This window comes from Cervus elaphus, chromosome 29, assembly GCF_910594005.1.
Source record: "Cervus elaphus chromosome 29, mCerEla1.1, whole genome shotgun sequence".
Classification (NCBI taxonomy): Eukaryota; Metazoa; Chordata; class Mammalia; order Artiodactyla; family Cervidae; genus Cervus; species Cervus elaphus.
The window spans coordinates 59,871,162-59,887,635 of NC_057843.1; the positions used below are offsets into that span (position 1 = coordinate 59,871,162).

Below are 16,474 nucleotides of genomic sequence, written 5' to 3' on the forward strand. Positions count from 1 at the left end.
GCCCTTAGCCCTGCAGGGGGACTTGTGTTAGTCTGTCGGTCGTGCCCGACTCTTTGGGATCCCGTGGGCTGCAGCCTGCCAGGCTCCTCACTCCATGGGGTTTTCCAGGCAAGGATCCTGGAGTGCCATTTGGAGCTCCACACGTGGGAATTCTGAATGTGAAACAAGACCAGTGAATTATGTGATTTTCTAATATTTAAAATGATGTCGTTTAGCTGAAAATCTAATGACCATATTCCTGTTAAAACGTAATTATATCAGAAGTGAAGGTTTAAACATCTTTTCTACTTTCCTGTGAGAAAAAATATTTAGTATTTATTATTTAGGAAATAATGTTTTTTATGGATGACTTTTAAATTTTAAAAATAAGATATTTACTGGAGAAAATTTAGAAAATCCAGAAAAGTATAAGAAAACAAGGTCAGCCAACCAACATAACCCCTGTTAAACTACTTATATATTTCTTCTAGGTTTTTCTCCTATACATATTTCTACAATTAGTATATTACTATATGTAATTTCATACCTACTTTTTTCACTTAACATAATTCTGTGAACTGTTTTTCATGTGACATCATTTCTTCATAAATGCTTTTAATGGCTAAATATCATAAAGAGAAATCATAATTTACTTACCATTTTCTTTTTTATAGGTTTTTTTTCCTCCCAGACTTTTCACTGTTGTAAATAATGTTGAACTGAAATCTTTGTTCAGCTCTCTGATTATTTATGGGATAGAGTCCTGAAAGAGAAATCCCTTGTTTAAAGGTTACAGGATTTTTTTTAGGCGGTTGGTTGCTTCCTAGAGAGCTTTTGCCACCTTTATAAGGTGCAGCAATGCATATTCCACTGCTCTTTAGACATTGGACTTCCCTAGTGGCTCAGATGGTTAAGTGTCTACCTACAAAGTGGGAGACCCGGGTTCAATCCCTGGGTCGGAAAAATTTCCTGGAGAAGGAAATGGGAACCCATCCCAGTATCCTTGCCTGGAAAATCCCATGGACGAAGGAGCCTGGTAGGCTACAGTCCCTGGGGTCTCAAAAAGTCGGACACAACTGAGCGACATCACTTTCTTTCTTGGCCGTTGGACAGTGAGGCTCTGTTGAACACTTTCGGTCTGTTTTCTCATGTTTGCACATTTGGATCCACACAAAAGAACTGTCTCTCCCCCTACCCTTCCTGTCCCAACATACATACAGGCACATACCCCTAAACTCAGTTTAAAAGGTCAACTGCTTATTTTTTCTAGAAAGTACTTTCATTCATTCTTACGATAAATACCTTAACCATACTTATGTATGGTTATGTATGTATATGTACCTAACCATAGGCATTTATAGAATTTTGCTATTTTTGTGGGAGAAGAAAAAATTTTTAACTCAAAAGTGAAAAGTATAATAGCTTTCATTCTGAAAGGCATTCAAGTTATATGTCACAGCTTTTCATCTTTAAAAAAATATTTTTACTATGTCATGTTATTTACAGTCATAGGCATAAATGGGTTTCAATACAGGAACATAGTATAAATTTACCCTTCAGAATTGCTGTTGGGTAGTTTAATCACAGTTAAAGCCAAACTGATGCTAACTCTTTTCTGAGGAGCAGATTAATGGTGACTAGTGGTGGGGAGCTCCCACTGGAGGGAGGGGTCCTGCAAAGAGCACCCAAACACTGGAGACTGTATTCAGGACTTCAGACTCCACCCCCACACCTCCATGGGTCTGACAGCTCTACTAAGTGAGGACTCTTGGGTTAAATCAGTTAACTTGTCCTAAATAATCAAGGGATGCCTTATCTGTAGGAAGAGATTGTCTAATATCTTTTGAAACTTCACAAACTGAATCTGTTTAAAGTGCTTAGAGCTTCTATCTTGCTTACAACCCAGGACTATTTACTCAACTTTGTTCTCAGCTCTGGCAAGTTAAGACTTAGGAATTTCACATACACTTTTGATTACAGTGGTTTCCACAGTTATCACAATATAGGAATAACCTAGACAACTTATTAAAAATGCAGGCTCCCCTTCCTCGCCCCAGGACTCCTGAGTCAGAATATCTGACAGTGGAACCACAGAATCTAAGTAAACTCTCCAGGTGATCCACATGCAGCCTTGTACTAAAATTGGTAATGTAGTCAAAACTGAAGCCTTATTTAAGCAGTTAGTTTTGAAAATTGAAAGCTAAATAGAAATGCAACACGTGATGGTTCTCTCCTCACTGCTCTGAACCTTTTTTTAATAGACTGAAAGCACAGACCACTGTCAATCATTTGCCTGGTACAGTTTAAAGACAGTGATATTGGTGGAAGCCAAATGTTTTTATCTCCTTTTATACTTACACAAATTATACTTAGAGCCTGCACCAAACTGGCATTTCCACAAATGGAAATTTCTCTTCAGATTAATCTAAGTCTTATTTGCACAGCTTATCTTCATTTGAATAATACTTACGATAATAGCTACCATTTGCCAAGTGCCTGTTATATGCCAAATGAATGTGTTAGGTACTTAAAATGTATTATTTCTGCAAGTAAATTAAAACTAAACATTACGCATGAGGTGACTGAGGCACAGAGAGGTTAAATGAAGAGCCCAGAGTGGCATGATGGGAAAGGGGCCCAGATGGGACCCCAGCTCAGGTCTCTCTGGCCCCCAGAGCTCATGTACTTTTCATGACACCTTTGTGTGCCCCTGTTGTCTCTGTGGTGCGTGGATTATTGCTTCCCGCTCTTTGGGCTTATCTGAAGGCTTCTGGAGTTCATCCCAGAAGCTCAATCACACAGAATGTTTGAAGTCAGTCTCTCTGTAGCTTTCGTACTGTGTTCATGCTATAGCATCTGTGTGTGGGCTCCTGTACCTGTTTTCACCCGGCATGCACTGGCTGGGGAATCGGTTGCTCCAGCCAGCCCCAGCCCAGCCTGTGTTGCAGTGATGAGGCTGCTGTTCCCCTGGGCTTGTGGTTCATAATCTTGTTTCAAGGGGTGGCTGGGTCTGCTGCCTAAGGCAGAGCCTGACCCACACCTTTCGGGAGCAGAGACACTTTCATTTTAGACATTATTGACAGTCATCCTTTTCTTAATGTAATAATACTCTTTAATCATGTAGTCAAGATATAGGACTTTTAAATGGTCCTTCATACCTAAACTTTGAAGTCTAGGTTTTTCTCATTTTGATTGAGATGACATAGGTCCAGAGGAGGAACGTATATTCATGTGAATTCCTTTCTCACATCTTGAACTTGAGGTCTAAAATCATACTCTTCTTCCTCCCTCCCCCGTGCCCCCCCCACACACACTGTGCTTTCCTATCCTTTATAGGTTCTTTATTTTAGGTGGTGGATTAAATTTTGTGTTTCATGTTATCTCGGGTTTGTAATTCCTTACTTGGCAAAATTAAAATGATCAATCAGTGTTCAAAACCTCTTGTCGTCTTTTCCCAGCCTGGCTTCCCAGTCTGACTGTTCCATTCCTCCGCATGCTCCACCTTCCAGAGGCACAGTAGCCACCTCGCTGCTCCACCCTGCCCCTCACAGTCTTCTGTGTCTGTCTTTTTTCTCCTGCTTGTCCTCAGCCATCCCTGGCTTGCTTTCCTCTTTCTGTCTTTCACACATGGCGTGACTAAGTTGCGTCCGACTCTTTGCAACCTATGAACTGTAGCCCACCAGACTCCTCTGCACATGGGATGTTTCAAGCAAGAACACTGGAGCGGCCATTGCTCACACTAGCAAGTGGGTACTCTTTCTGCCCCCTTCTGATGTCTATATCAGAAGCTTTCTCTATCTCCTTTATACTTTAATAAAACTTTATTACACACACACAAAAAAAGAATACTGGAGTGGGCTGCCATTTCCTCCTCCAGGGAATCTTCCCCATCCAGGGATTGAACCCGTGTCTCTGGTGTCTCCTGTCCTGGCGGGTGGGTTCTCTACCACTGAGCCACCTGGAAAGCCCCCACACAAGGGCCTTGTTCCAAACTTGTGGCCATCTCCTTTCTCCCCATCAGAGGGAAGGGATCCATTAGCCTTGTCCTGGTCGTCATCCATGCCACTGTTTCCTCCTGCTTAGAGGTGGTTCTCCTTTATCAGCTCCATGAGGCTTGTAAAAGGGTATTGAGTGAACACATTCCATCAAATGAGCCAGTGGCAAAACAGAGAATAGTAACCTCTGGAAAAAGAAGAAGCAGTCTCCTTAAAAACTTCTATAACAATATTGTTTTTATATTTTGATGAACGACATTTATATTAATTTTTCTTTTTATAAAGAAAAATGTTGCCCTTAAAGCAAGTGTTGACTTTTTCTTCTCTTTTAATCCAATGCACATCTAGGTGGCACAGGGTGCTTTTAAAAGGAATCCTGACCAACGGACTGGTGTCCGTGTACGAGCTGGACTATGGCAAGCATGAACTAGTCAACATGAGGAAAGTGCAGCCCCTGGCGGACATGTTCCGCAAGCTGCCGTTCCAAGCAGTCACTGCGCAGTTGGCAGGTAAGTTCTGGGGAGTCTGAACGCCATTGTTTTCCAGTGTATTGTTGAACGTCTGGGTTGTTCATGCTTTTATCGTAGTGTTAAGAAAAAACCCACAGCTACATATACTAGCCAAAGTAAACACATGAAAACAATGAAACAACCAACAGGAGAACATTGCATGAATAATATTTCATAATTTATTGCATAAATTATAATGCATCTACAAAATGGACTTTCACAATTATGAAACATTCCTGGCTTGTAGAATATGACCATTTTCATGGCCAACATTTGCATTGCAACTAACAGCACAGAAGTGTGTGATTTCAGCACACTCACACCAGCCCATTGACTGTCATAAAATCTGAGGAGCTAAACTAATAAGCATAGAGTGGTACTTCCATGACAGTATCTGATGAGATGCGTTTTTATCTTCTATGAAAGCAGTGCAGTGTCGGCGGCCCCTCCGTGTGCCCTCGACCAGTAGTTAACGTGGGCGCCTAGCTGAAGCTCTGCCCAGACAGCTGGCAGCATCAGCAGAGGGTGTGGAGGTCAGGAGGGCCGAGGGCTGCCGACATCTCCAAGCATCTGGGCCGTGTGTCCTGCTGTGCTGGGGTGTGGGGGAGTTAAGACCATAAGTGCCGCCCTCATTCTTTGACCGCCACTCACTTCATATACTTAGTAGTGGCAGAACTAACTTGATCTCAGAAATGAGAGCAATTGTGTATGTAAATTCTTATTGACAGCTTTTATTAAAGAGATAGGGATAGATAGATAGAGATGGTCTTACTTGCCAGTTTCTTTGTCTCCTCCTAGACGTCAAAGGAAACTCTCATGGTAGGCAGATGTGAACCAAAACTGGCATCTTACGCGTGGCATGGCTACCATTGACCTTGTCTGAACTCAACATTCTAAATAATTAATGGCTACATTTTCACTTTTTAATGTTCAGGTTTTGCTGTCCACACCAATTGTTAAACATAGCAGTCAGACCTTCCAGTGAAGGTGTCTCTGTGAGTGAGGGGTGCAAGGCACCATCATCCCCACCCCCAGCTCCGTGGTGCTCCTTGTGCGGGGGGCTCTACAGCCACTTCTTGTCACTGAATTCAAACCATGCTGGGAGGTTTAGGCTCTGTTACTGTCGCTGAAGCAGTAGTTTACAGACTATCCTAGGTTTCTCTCATCAGAAGTTCTTAATAATCCAAGAGTTTAGCCCACTCACTGATAGGTCTTTAAAATCATATATGAAACTCCCATACCTTCATCACTATGGGACATAATTTATAGTTTATCTAATCTAGCATAAGTGAACTTAATTTTTATTAGTTTAATGGTATTTCTTGAAAAATACTTAATTCTTATCTCAGTTTTGTTTTAAAACCTAATTCAGAATTCTCTGAGTTGAGCTCTCAAGTTTAAAAGTCATGGGGATGGCTGATTCATGTCAGTGTATGGCAAAAACCACTACAATATTGTAATTAGCCTCCAGCTAATAAATAAATGAAAAAAATAAATAAAAGTCATGGGGATTTATTAATAGATACACATGAGATTTTAAATTCATCTTTTCCAACCACTTTATTTTGTGAGAAGTAAACTGAGGCCTGAAGGATTAGCTGGTTTCCCCGAGATCATGCCGTTTCATAGAGGAAGGGCTGGAAATACTAACTGAATCTCCAGACTTTCATTCCAGTGCTTTTACCATGATGATGTATGTGACTTTAAACACTTGAAGTGTATTAATTCTTCTTCTTCTTCTTTTTTTTTTTTAACTCTCTCTGGTTCATCAGAAAAAAATATGTGACTAAGAGAAATGTCATTGATACTGGTATTTTTCTCATCATCAGTCTGTTATCTATGTATACTTTAGGGAAATGGGCAGCCTTTATTATAACTTCTTTTTATAACATTCAAATGAAATTTGTGTCTGTAATTGGAGGTCTACAGGAGTAACCCATTCGGAATAGAAAAACCATAAGCAAGACTATTTTAGGATTGTTTGGCATCTCTGTTTTCAGTTAGGCAGGTCTAACCTGGTATGCTTAAGCTACTTTGCCACTGACTAAATAGCTTTCCATTATAACAGATAAAGAAAGGCTCGTTTGACCCTTCACTGATCTTCGAACCCTTGTCTTTCCCTCAGGAGTGAAGTGTAGCCAGTGGTCTGAGGAGGCTTCGATGGTGTTTCGAAATCACGTGGAGAAGAAACCTCTGGTGGCACTGGTTCAGACAGTTACGGAAAACACTAACCCTTGGGACCGGAAGGCAGTGGTCTATTTGGTGGACACATCGTTGCCAGACACAGATATCTGGATTCATGATTTTATGTCAGAGTATCTGGTAGAGCTTTCAAAGGTCAATTAATCACTGATTCTGAGACCTTGACAACTAATTCAGATTTTTTAGCAATAACAAAAATGTAGTAGGCTTTTAAAAAAAAATTACCTCTGCTACATGGCTTTGACTGCTGTGGGAAGTTGAAAAGAATATGCTTATTTTTTTTTTTTAAGCTTATGTTTGATGAAAGATATTTAACAAGTTTTGTCTTAACGGAGTTGACTTTTCAAAGAGAATTGCACTTGAATTACTACTATAATATTAGAATTAAAATGTTTATCAATACAAAAACTGATTATCTTATAATTTCTTGGCTTTATGATCTTAAAGACCCCTTTCCCTCTCCTGTTCATGTTTTCTTCCTTGCTGTGCTCAGTTCTTCTCCCGTTAACTTGAGAATTTCATGACGTAACCCTGCCCTAGTATAGCGTGGGTCCCACAGCAGGTGGTCACCACACCATGTGAAGTCTCTCCCAAGTCTTCAGCACATCAGCATTGCTACGAGTGGTGCAGCTGGAGGAACAGCCCAGGCAGACCAGCACCTCCCTCACCCCAGATCACCCCAAATCTCGAGTCATTCCTCATCGCCCAGAGTGTGTGGACCGAGAACCCAGGCCTCTGCCATCTCCCTGCCCCACTCACTGTCCACTGCTGTCCCTGCGTCAGTCACACTGAGCCTCCCTCTGCTTCCCAAACCCCATGCAAGCTCATCGGGGGCTGCTGATGTGCTCAAGCAAGTCTTCCGCCCCTCCAGACCACTCTCGCTGTCTTCCCTCAGCCTGCAACTCATGTTGTCTCCACCGTTCTTGTCTGTCAGTATCCTCCCTGACTGCCCAGGCTTGTCTGGTGCCACTCCCCGATTCCCCTCCTACTGCACTGTACTTCCAGCTCTGCCTCTCATGGTGCCCAGACCTCACTGAGCTTCCTACCGTATCAATAGTTGTCGGCACCAATCACTCCAAATAGACTGTGAGCACCTGGAGCGGGGGAGGGAGGGAAGGAGGTGTCTTAGTCATCTGTCCAGTCATATCCTGGTAAATATTGGACAACTAGTTCTAGTGGGTATTTGTGGGGGATGGGGTCAGTGAGCCTTGGTTTGTAGTTTCTGATGATTCCCGTGTTATAAATATTCCTACTGTTGTTGAGTTCCAGGTAACAGTGTGAGTTGAGAAAAGATGCACCCAAGTGGCTCTTGTGAATTCTAGGGTGATGAGCTCAATTTGACTTGGGAAGCTTAAAATTTTGATTTTGAACATATACTGAGTTTAGGCTAGTTGACCTCTGTGTGAGGAGATGCATAAATAATTAGAAATATAGAGTGGATTTCAGGGCCAGAGATAAAAATTCTTAAATATTTAGACCAGGCCAGAGATAAAAATTCTTAAAGTCATTTGCTTATTTTTATTTGTGAACATCTAGGAAAGGTAAGACCAGAAAGAAAGTACCAGATGTTTAAAATTTTTCATGTAAAATGTGTTGAAATTATCTTACTAGCTTTTTAAAAATTTACATTTAGCCTTTATAATTAAAGTGATTCAAAATTCAGGAATGATTATCCCAGTGATTTAAATAATCATTTATGATAAAATAAAAACATTCCAAAACATAAATATTTAAGTAAAATAAAGTAGTATAAACTTTTTTTTTAAATAATGCTTTCTTTCCCTAATAACAACCAAAGAAAAACCCACAAATATCTTCAAATTGTCTAAAGTTAAGAAAAGGGTGGTTTCTACTACTTCACTAACTTTAGGAGCACTTCTGTCACTTTTTAAAATAAAACAATTGTTGATATAACTGAACAGTTAAGCTAGTGCTGAAACAGTTTGACAGACGAATGAGACTTGCCCCCTCCTCATAACATATTCAGAAGTCCATTCCAGGTAGACTGAAGCCTGACAGTGAAAGGCTACTGTCAGAAGATAACACCGGAAACTACCTTTATAATCCAGGAGCAGGAAGGATGCCTTAAACTGGACGCCCAAAGTGCTAACGATAAAGGAGAAGATTGACCCTTGAACACGGTGAGGGGAGGGCGTTTAGTGGTGCCAACCCTCCCTGCTGTGGAAAATTCCCGTGTAACTTCACAGTTGGACGTCCTCATACATGTGGTTCCTCCATGTCTGTGGTTCCACATCTTCAGGTTCAACTGTCCAAAGATGGTGCGGTACTATAGTATCTTCTATTGAAGAAAGTCCATGTGTATATGGGCTTGCACAATCAAACCTGTGTTGTTCATGGGTCAGTGTACTAGACAACATTAAAATGAAGAACATCTGTGCATTGAGCACGTTATTATGAAGGTGGAAAGGCAAAGCACAGATTGGAGGATATACACACACACACACACACACACAAACAGATTACATATATTCAATAAATTATCCAGAAGCAAAATGGGCAATACATCTGAACAAACACTTCACAAAAGAGGAACTCCAGCAGGGCCGTAAACGTGAAAGATGCTCAACCCATTAGGACACAGGGAAATGCAAATCAAACCTCAGTGAGGTACCACTACTCAAGTGCCAGAATGGGGAACGTTTCCATTTCTGTTAATTCCAAGTGTGTTGAAGATGTGTGCACTTGTGCAGGGAGATGCTGGTAAAGAAAGTTCACAGCTAAACATCTGTAATATCTAAAACCCAGAAATAACCTATATGTCCATTAATAGTAAAATGGGTGTGTTTAAAAACTGATATATTCATCCAGTGGAAACCTCTGCAGCAATGAGAGTAAGCAAACTACAGTCACGTGAACCAGCACGCGTTGATGTTAAAACACAGAGTCGAGCAAGTGAATGTAAACTGTGGGGAAAAGAGGCGAGGAAGGAGGCGACGACCGTGCGACTAAAGCAAGTGGGAGCTTTCGCAGGGACTGGGACCCAGAAGGGCGCAGGCTGACTGTTGCCGGCCGTGTTGCCTGCAACAGGGGCTCGAAGGATAGAAATGTTGGACTTTCTTGGTGGTCCGTGGTTAAGAATCCACCTGCCAATGCAGGGGAAATGGGTGTGATCCCTGGTCCAGAAGGATCCCACATGCCACGGGGCAGCTAGACCTGTGTGCCACAACTCCTGGGGCCTGCCCACTGCAGAGTCCGTGCTCCACAAGAGAAGCCGCAACTAGAGGTGCCCCTGCTCCCTGCAACTAGGGAGAGCCTGCGTGGAGCAGCCAAGACCCACTGCAGCCAAGCATAAACAAACAGAAATTGGAAGCTGCACACTTATATTGTATGCCCTTCTCTCAAATGTTTGATTTCACAACAAAAGGATTTAAAATTTTAAATCTGAAATGTTACAACATTGCATTGTTTAAAAATATAGGGTATGTGCCCCTTGACAAGAGTATTTTCTTATAGCCTTGAGGGTTTTGCAATGTAGGAATACATTTCGTGGAAGCAAGTTTTCAAAGGTGTTTCTCATTAGTGATCTGTACACCAATATTAAAAAGTTTATATAAACAGGCTCTACCCCACCAGAAACTTTCCTGTGATAATCCAAAGATACATTCCATCTACACAAACTCCTTTTTATGAGCCATGTTTAAAATTAAAACAGAATTTTAATTTAAAAAAAAAACAGAAAAAAGTTTCTGTTTGGGTTTAAGTGGTTTGTTCTGGAAAACACATTTGGCTTTTAACACTTTTGAACACAAAAGTAAAAATAAACAAATGGGACTACATCAAACTAAAAAGCTTTTGCCCAGTAAAGGAAATTCATCAACAAAACAAAAAGGCCACTTACTGAATGGGAGAAAATATTTGCAAATGATATATACAATTATGGGTTGAGGAGGCCTTACAAATAGCTGTGAAAAGAAGAGAAGCTAAAAGCAAAGGAGAAAAGGAAAGATATACCCATTTGAACGCAGAGTTCCAAAGAATAGCAAGGAGAGATAAGAAAGCCTTCCTCAGTGATCAATGCAAAGAAATAGAGGAGAATAATAGAATAGGAAAGACTAGAGATCTCTTCAAGAAAATTAGAGATACCAAGGGAACTTTTCATGCAAAGATGGGCTCAATAAAGGAATTTCTGAATGGTATAGAACTAACAGAAGCAGAAGCTATTAAGAAGAGGTGGCAAGAATACACAGAAGAACTATACAAAAAAGATCTTCATGACCCAGATAATCACGATGGTGTCTGATCACTCACCTAGAGCCAGACATCCTAGAATGTGAAGTCAAGTGGGCCTTAGGAAGTATCACTACAAACAAAAGCTAGTGGAGGTGATGGAATTTCAGTGGAGCTATTTCAAATCCTAAAATATGATGCTGTGAAAGTGCTGCACTCAATATGCCAGCAAATTTGGAAAACTCAGCAGTGGCCACAGGACTGGAAAAGGTCAGTTTTCATTTCAATCCCAAAGAAAGGCAATGCCAAAGAATGTTCAAACTACCACACAATTGCACTCATCTCACACGCTAGTAAAGTAATGCTCAAAATTCTCCAAGCCAGGCTTCAGCAATATGTGAATTGTGAAATTCCAGATGTTCAAGCTGGTTTTATTATTTATTTATTTTTACTTTTATTATTTTTTATTTTTTCCATTTATTTTTATTAGTTGGAGGCTAATTACTTTACAATATTGTAGTGGTTTTTGCCATACATTGACATGAATCAGCCATAGATTTACATGTGTTCCCCATCGTGATCCCCCCTCCCGCCTCCCTCTCCACCCGATCCCTCTGGGTCTTCCCAGTGCACCAGCCCTGAGCACTTGTCTCATGCATCCAACCTGGGCTGGTGATCTGTTTCACCCTTGATAATATACATGTTTCGATGCTGTTCTCTCTAAACATCCCACCCTCGCCTTCTCCCACAGAGTCCAAAAGTCTGTTCTGTACATTTGTGTCAAGCTGGTTTTAGAAAGGAGAGGAACCAGAGATCAAATTGCCAACATTTGCTAGATCACCAAAAAAGCAAGAGAGTTCCAGAAAAATATCTTTTTCTGCTTTATTGACTGCCAAAGCCTTTGACTGTGTGGATCACAATAAACTGGAAAATTCTGAGAGAGATGGGAATACCAGACCACCTGACCTGCCTCTTGAGAAACCTGTATGCAGGTCAAGAAGCAACAGTTAGAACTGGACATGGAACAACAGACTGGCTCCAAATAGGAAAAGGAGTACGTCAAGGCTGTATATTGTCACCCTGCTTATTTAACTTATATGCAGAGTACATCATGAGAAACACTGGGCTGGAAGAAGCACAAGCTGGAATCAAGATTGCCGGGAGAAATATCAATAACCTCAGATATGCAGATGACACCACCCTTATGGCAGAAAGTGAAGAACTAAAGAGCCTCTTGATGAAAGTGAAAGTGAAGAGTGAAAAAGTTGACTTAAGGCTCAACATTCAGAAAATTAAGATCATGGCATCTGGTCCCATCACTTCATGGCAAATAGATGGGTAAACAGTGGAAACAGTGGCTGACTTTATTATTTTGGGCTCCAAAATCACTGCAGATGGTGACTGCAGCCATGAAATTAAAAGATGCTTACTCCTTGGAAGGAAAGTTATGACCAACCTAGACAGCAAATTAAAAAACAGAGACAGTACTTTGCCAACAAAGATCCATCTAGTCAAGGCTATGGTTTTTCCAGTAGTCATGTATGGATGTGAGAGTTGGACTATAAAGAAAGCTGAGCACAGAAGAATTGATGCTTTTGAACTGTGGTGTTGGAGAAGACTCTTGAGAGTCCCTTGGACTGCAAGGGGATCCAACCAGTCCATCCCAAAGGAGATCAGTCCTGGGTGTTCATTGGAAGGACTGATGTTGAAGCTGAAACTCCCATATTTTGGCCACCTGATGCTAAGAGCTGATTCATTTGAAAAGACCCTGATGTTGGGAAAGATTGAAGGCATGAGGAGAAGGGAATGATAGAGGATGAGATGGTTGGATGGCATCACTGACTCAATGGACATGAGTTTGGGTAAACTCTGGGAGGTGGTAATGGACAGGGAGACCTGGCGTGTTGTGGTTCATGGGGTCGCAAAGAGTCGGACACGACTGAGTGACTGAACTGAAATGAACCCAAAATATACAAAGAACTCATACAACTAACATTTAAAAAAAAATCCAATTTAAAAAATGGGCAGAAAATCTGAATAGGTGTTTTTCCAAGGAAGACATATAGACGACCAATAAGCATATGAAAAGATGTTCAACATTACTAATCAGCAAAATACAAATCAAAACCTCAATGAGCTCTTACCTCACACATGTCAGAATGTTTATTATCAAAAAGACAAGACATAAGTGTTGGTGAGGATGTGGAGAAAAGGGAAGCCTGCTACAGTGTTAGTAACAATGTAAACTGGTGCAACCACTATGGAAAATGGTAGACGTTCCTCAAAAAATTAACAGAACTACCATACAATCCACAAATTCCCTCTGGGGATTTATACAAAGAAAACAAAATACTAACTTGAAATGATACATGCAGCCCTAGTCAAGATACAGAAGCAACCTAAGTGCCTATCAATAAATAGATGAATGGATAAAGAATATGTGGTGTGTGTATATATATATACACAATAGAACATTACTCAGCCATTAAAAAGAATGAAATCTTACCATTTGCAACAACATGAATGGATTTAGAGGGTATTGTGCTAAGCAAGATAACTGAGACAAATACTTTATTGATTTCACTCATATGTGAAATCTAAAAAAGCAAAACAAATGAACAAATATAAAACAGGAAGAGAGTTATAGACAGAGAACAAACAGGTGGTTGCCAGAGAGGAGCAGGATGGAGGGAGGAGAGAAATAAATGAGGGAGATTAAGAAGTACAAGCCTCCAGCTGTAAAATAAATGAGCAAAGTATGAAATGTACAACATGGGGAATTTAGTAACTATGTAATGTCTTTTTATGGTGACATTATCACTGGGCTTGTGATCAGTTTGAAATGTATAGAAATATCTAACCACTATGTTGTGCAAAAGGAATTAACATGTTGTAGGTCAATTTTACATCAAAAACAAACTCTAGGAAAAAAGATAACATTTTTTTGTTTTGAGAGCGGGGGTTGGATGAGCAGTCAAAAGGTACAAACTTCCAGTTGTAAGATAAGTAAGTACTAAGGATAAAATGTACAGGATAAATATACTTAACACATGAAAGTTTTTAAGAGTAAATCCTGATTTCTCATTACAAGAAAAAATTTTTTTCTTTTATATCTATGTGAGATGATGGATGTTCACTAAACTTGTGACAATAACTTTATTATGTTTATAAATGAAACCATTATGACGTGCACCTTAAACATGCAGTACTGTATGTCAATTATATCTCAAAAAAACTGGAGGAAAGAACAGGTGGGGCTTTTTTGGGTGGTTGTGATTATTTTAACCATGTGCCTCTGTTGGAACTACGTGTTCACAAACTGATCGTGACTAAAGCTTGGGTTCAAACAAGACTCAGCTGGGTTGCTGATGAGACGGGATGGGTCGTTGCTTCAATTAAAGCAGGTAAAGGCGTAGCAACCGCTTGGCTGGCTTTGCTCCATCCGAGGACCTACCGATTCTTACGTCTTAGACCCAGCAGGAATGAAATCCGCCCACCTTTTTCTAGACCTGGTACAAGAGGGGGAACCGAGACGAAGACAGGAGGCGACGTGCACCCACTTGGCCAAGGAGCCCATCTTCCGGGGGGCTGGAGCCCTTGCCCCGCGCTTCCCCAGCGGACGTCTCTACCCGGCGGGGGACTGTGCGCTGCGCCCCGGCGCCCCCGAGTGGAGGGAGAGGTAAGGAGGGAGCGCCGGGCGGGTGGGGCGGGGCGCGGTGACAACGCAGAGCCGGGCCCGCCCCTGGCTCCTACCCCCGGAGCCCACAGCGCCCGCCCGCTCGCGGCCGCCCGGGAGCTCGTCCAGCCCCGCGCTCCGCTCGCCCGCGCCCGTCCGCCGGCCGCCTGCGCTCGCCCAACCGCCGCCCGCGCCCGTCCGCCGGCCCCCGCGGCTCCACGGCTCGGTAAGCGTCCTACTGGCCAGGGGTCCCCCTCGTGCTCGCGGGGTTCCCTGCCCCCGCGCCGGGGCCCCAGCCATATCTGGGCAAAATATTCAGCTGTCGCCGCCGCAGCCGCCAGGAGGGACTGAGCGTGGCTCCCTCTATAAATAGCCGCCGCCTGGGGTTGCCTCCGGGGCTGGAGAGCCGGTGTCTGGGTCCGGAGCTGGGCGCTCGCGTCCCCACCACTCGGCGCGCGTGGCCCCGGCCAGGGCGCCCTTCTCTCTGGACCCTGGCGCCGCGTCTGTAAACGGGAGACGGACCTGGGAGCTCCGGAGGGCTGGGGTCATGGCGGGGCCAGCGTCCCCGCCGCGCGCTCGATTCCAGCGCGGCGAAGCCAGGCGCCCCGGGCGCTCAGCCGGTACAGGTGCAGCCGAGCCGGCGCTCAGGCGCAGCCTCGGTCCGGCTGCCGAGGCTGTGCGGGTGGGAGCGGGGCGCCTCCGCGCTCAGGTGGACTTGCTACCTGGGCTCGCGCGACTCCTGGTTGCGGCAGGAAAAGTTTCCCAAACTGCGGGAAGCGACAGGGTTTAAAGCCCCACGGTAACTCGCCCTTCGCTCGGAGGCGGAAAGAAGAGGGGGAGAGCCTGAAGGCAGAAGTCCCCCCACCCCCGCCCCGGCTATCGTCTACCCACTGGGTGGACTTGATAAGCCTCCTCCCTCTCCGGGCCTCGATTTCCCCATTTGTGGGGGCAGGGTTTGATTCCGCGCAGGAGCTGGTGGCTGGGCCGAAAGCAGTAGGGCGCGCTCTTGACCGTCGGCGCTCCCCCCACCTGTTCACCAGCTCCAGGCCTGGGACCCTGGGGGGCACAGACGCGCACATCCAGAGGGGCTGCGGAGACTGGCGACTTTGCCGGTCCCTCTGACTCGGATTTTATACTAGACCTAGCAGGCCCCTCGGAAAGCCTGGGCCGTATACACCCAGGAAGCGCGCTCCACGGTAATTATGGGCATCTCTGCTGGGTGGCAGCCATCACCTTCGCAAAGAAGCTTGTGAGTCAAACAGCTTTAGATCTACTGAACTGGGCAGGGCTAGAGGCTCCAGTCCCACTGCTCACTGCCCTCTGTTTTCACATCTGATGCTGCTGCCTCGGAGCCCTACACACACCTCCTCCCCCTCCCCATCTCTTCTGGCCTTGACCTTGGCCCTCTCAGACCCTTGGAGATGGCCTGGCCTAAGCTTTTCCCTGTCCGAATCACAAAACCAGACTCTAACCCAGGTTCTAGGCACTCCGCGGGGGCACCGGGAAATTTCCCATTTTTCTCCCAGTGGTGACAACCATTTCGTTCCGGGGGAAGGGACGGCAGAGCCCCCTGCTCAAGGTCACACACTACTGGGCATGCCAGGCAGCCTCCACCAGCCATTTCCACTCTTTTCTGACACTTGATACTCAAGCAGGTCTTGGGGATCCACGAGCACCCCACCAATGCTCCCCCCTTCTTTGGTTTGCTATTGTCTAGGACTTTCTCTTGCTCAGACAACAGCACCCTCGTCTGGAAGTTTCGTTTTTGTTTCTCCTTTACTTTGGATCTTCTTTTTTTTTCCCCCCTAAAACCATCTTAAAGCCTCACAGAATTAAGAAGAAATGGAGACAAATAGTAAGGGTCTTCTCCATCGCAGCGACGGATCAAGTAGGCTGAGCGTGAGAGCAGAGAGTGCTGTCTCTCT

The 16,474-nt window shown here is 43.7% G+C and overlaps 2 protein-coding genes across 5 annotated transcripts in view; both read left to right on the forward strand.

The window, feature by feature from the left end:
- Nucleotides 1-7,093, forward strand: part of TDRD7 (tudor domain containing 7) — a 91,591-nt gene extending 84,498 nt beyond the window's left edge. For all 3 annotated transcript variants that reach the window (XM_043891049.1, XM_043891050.1, XM_043891051.1), the window contains 2 exons: nucleotides 4,323-4,483; nucleotides 6,609-7,093. In XM_043891049.1, the coding sequence (XP_043746984.1) occupies nucleotides 4,323-4,483; nucleotides 6,609-6,829 (382 nt within the window). In that variant the 3' untranslated portion in view covers nucleotides 6,830-7,093. The remainder of the gene's footprint in view (nucleotides 1-4,322; nucleotides 4,484-6,608) is intronic.
- Nucleotides 7,094-14,625: 7,532 nt separating this feature from the next.
- TMOD1 (tropomodulin 1) overlaps nucleotides 14,626-16,474 on the forward strand; it is an 84,986-nt gene continuing 83,137 nt past the window's right edge. The window contains exon 1 of one of the 2 annotated variants that reach the window (XM_043891172.1): nucleotides 14,626-14,775. The gene's annotated coding sequence lies outside the window, so the exon portion shown is untranslated. The remainder of the gene's footprint in view (nucleotides 14,776-16,474) is intronic. The other variant, XM_043891173.1, reaches the window with a different exon arrangement.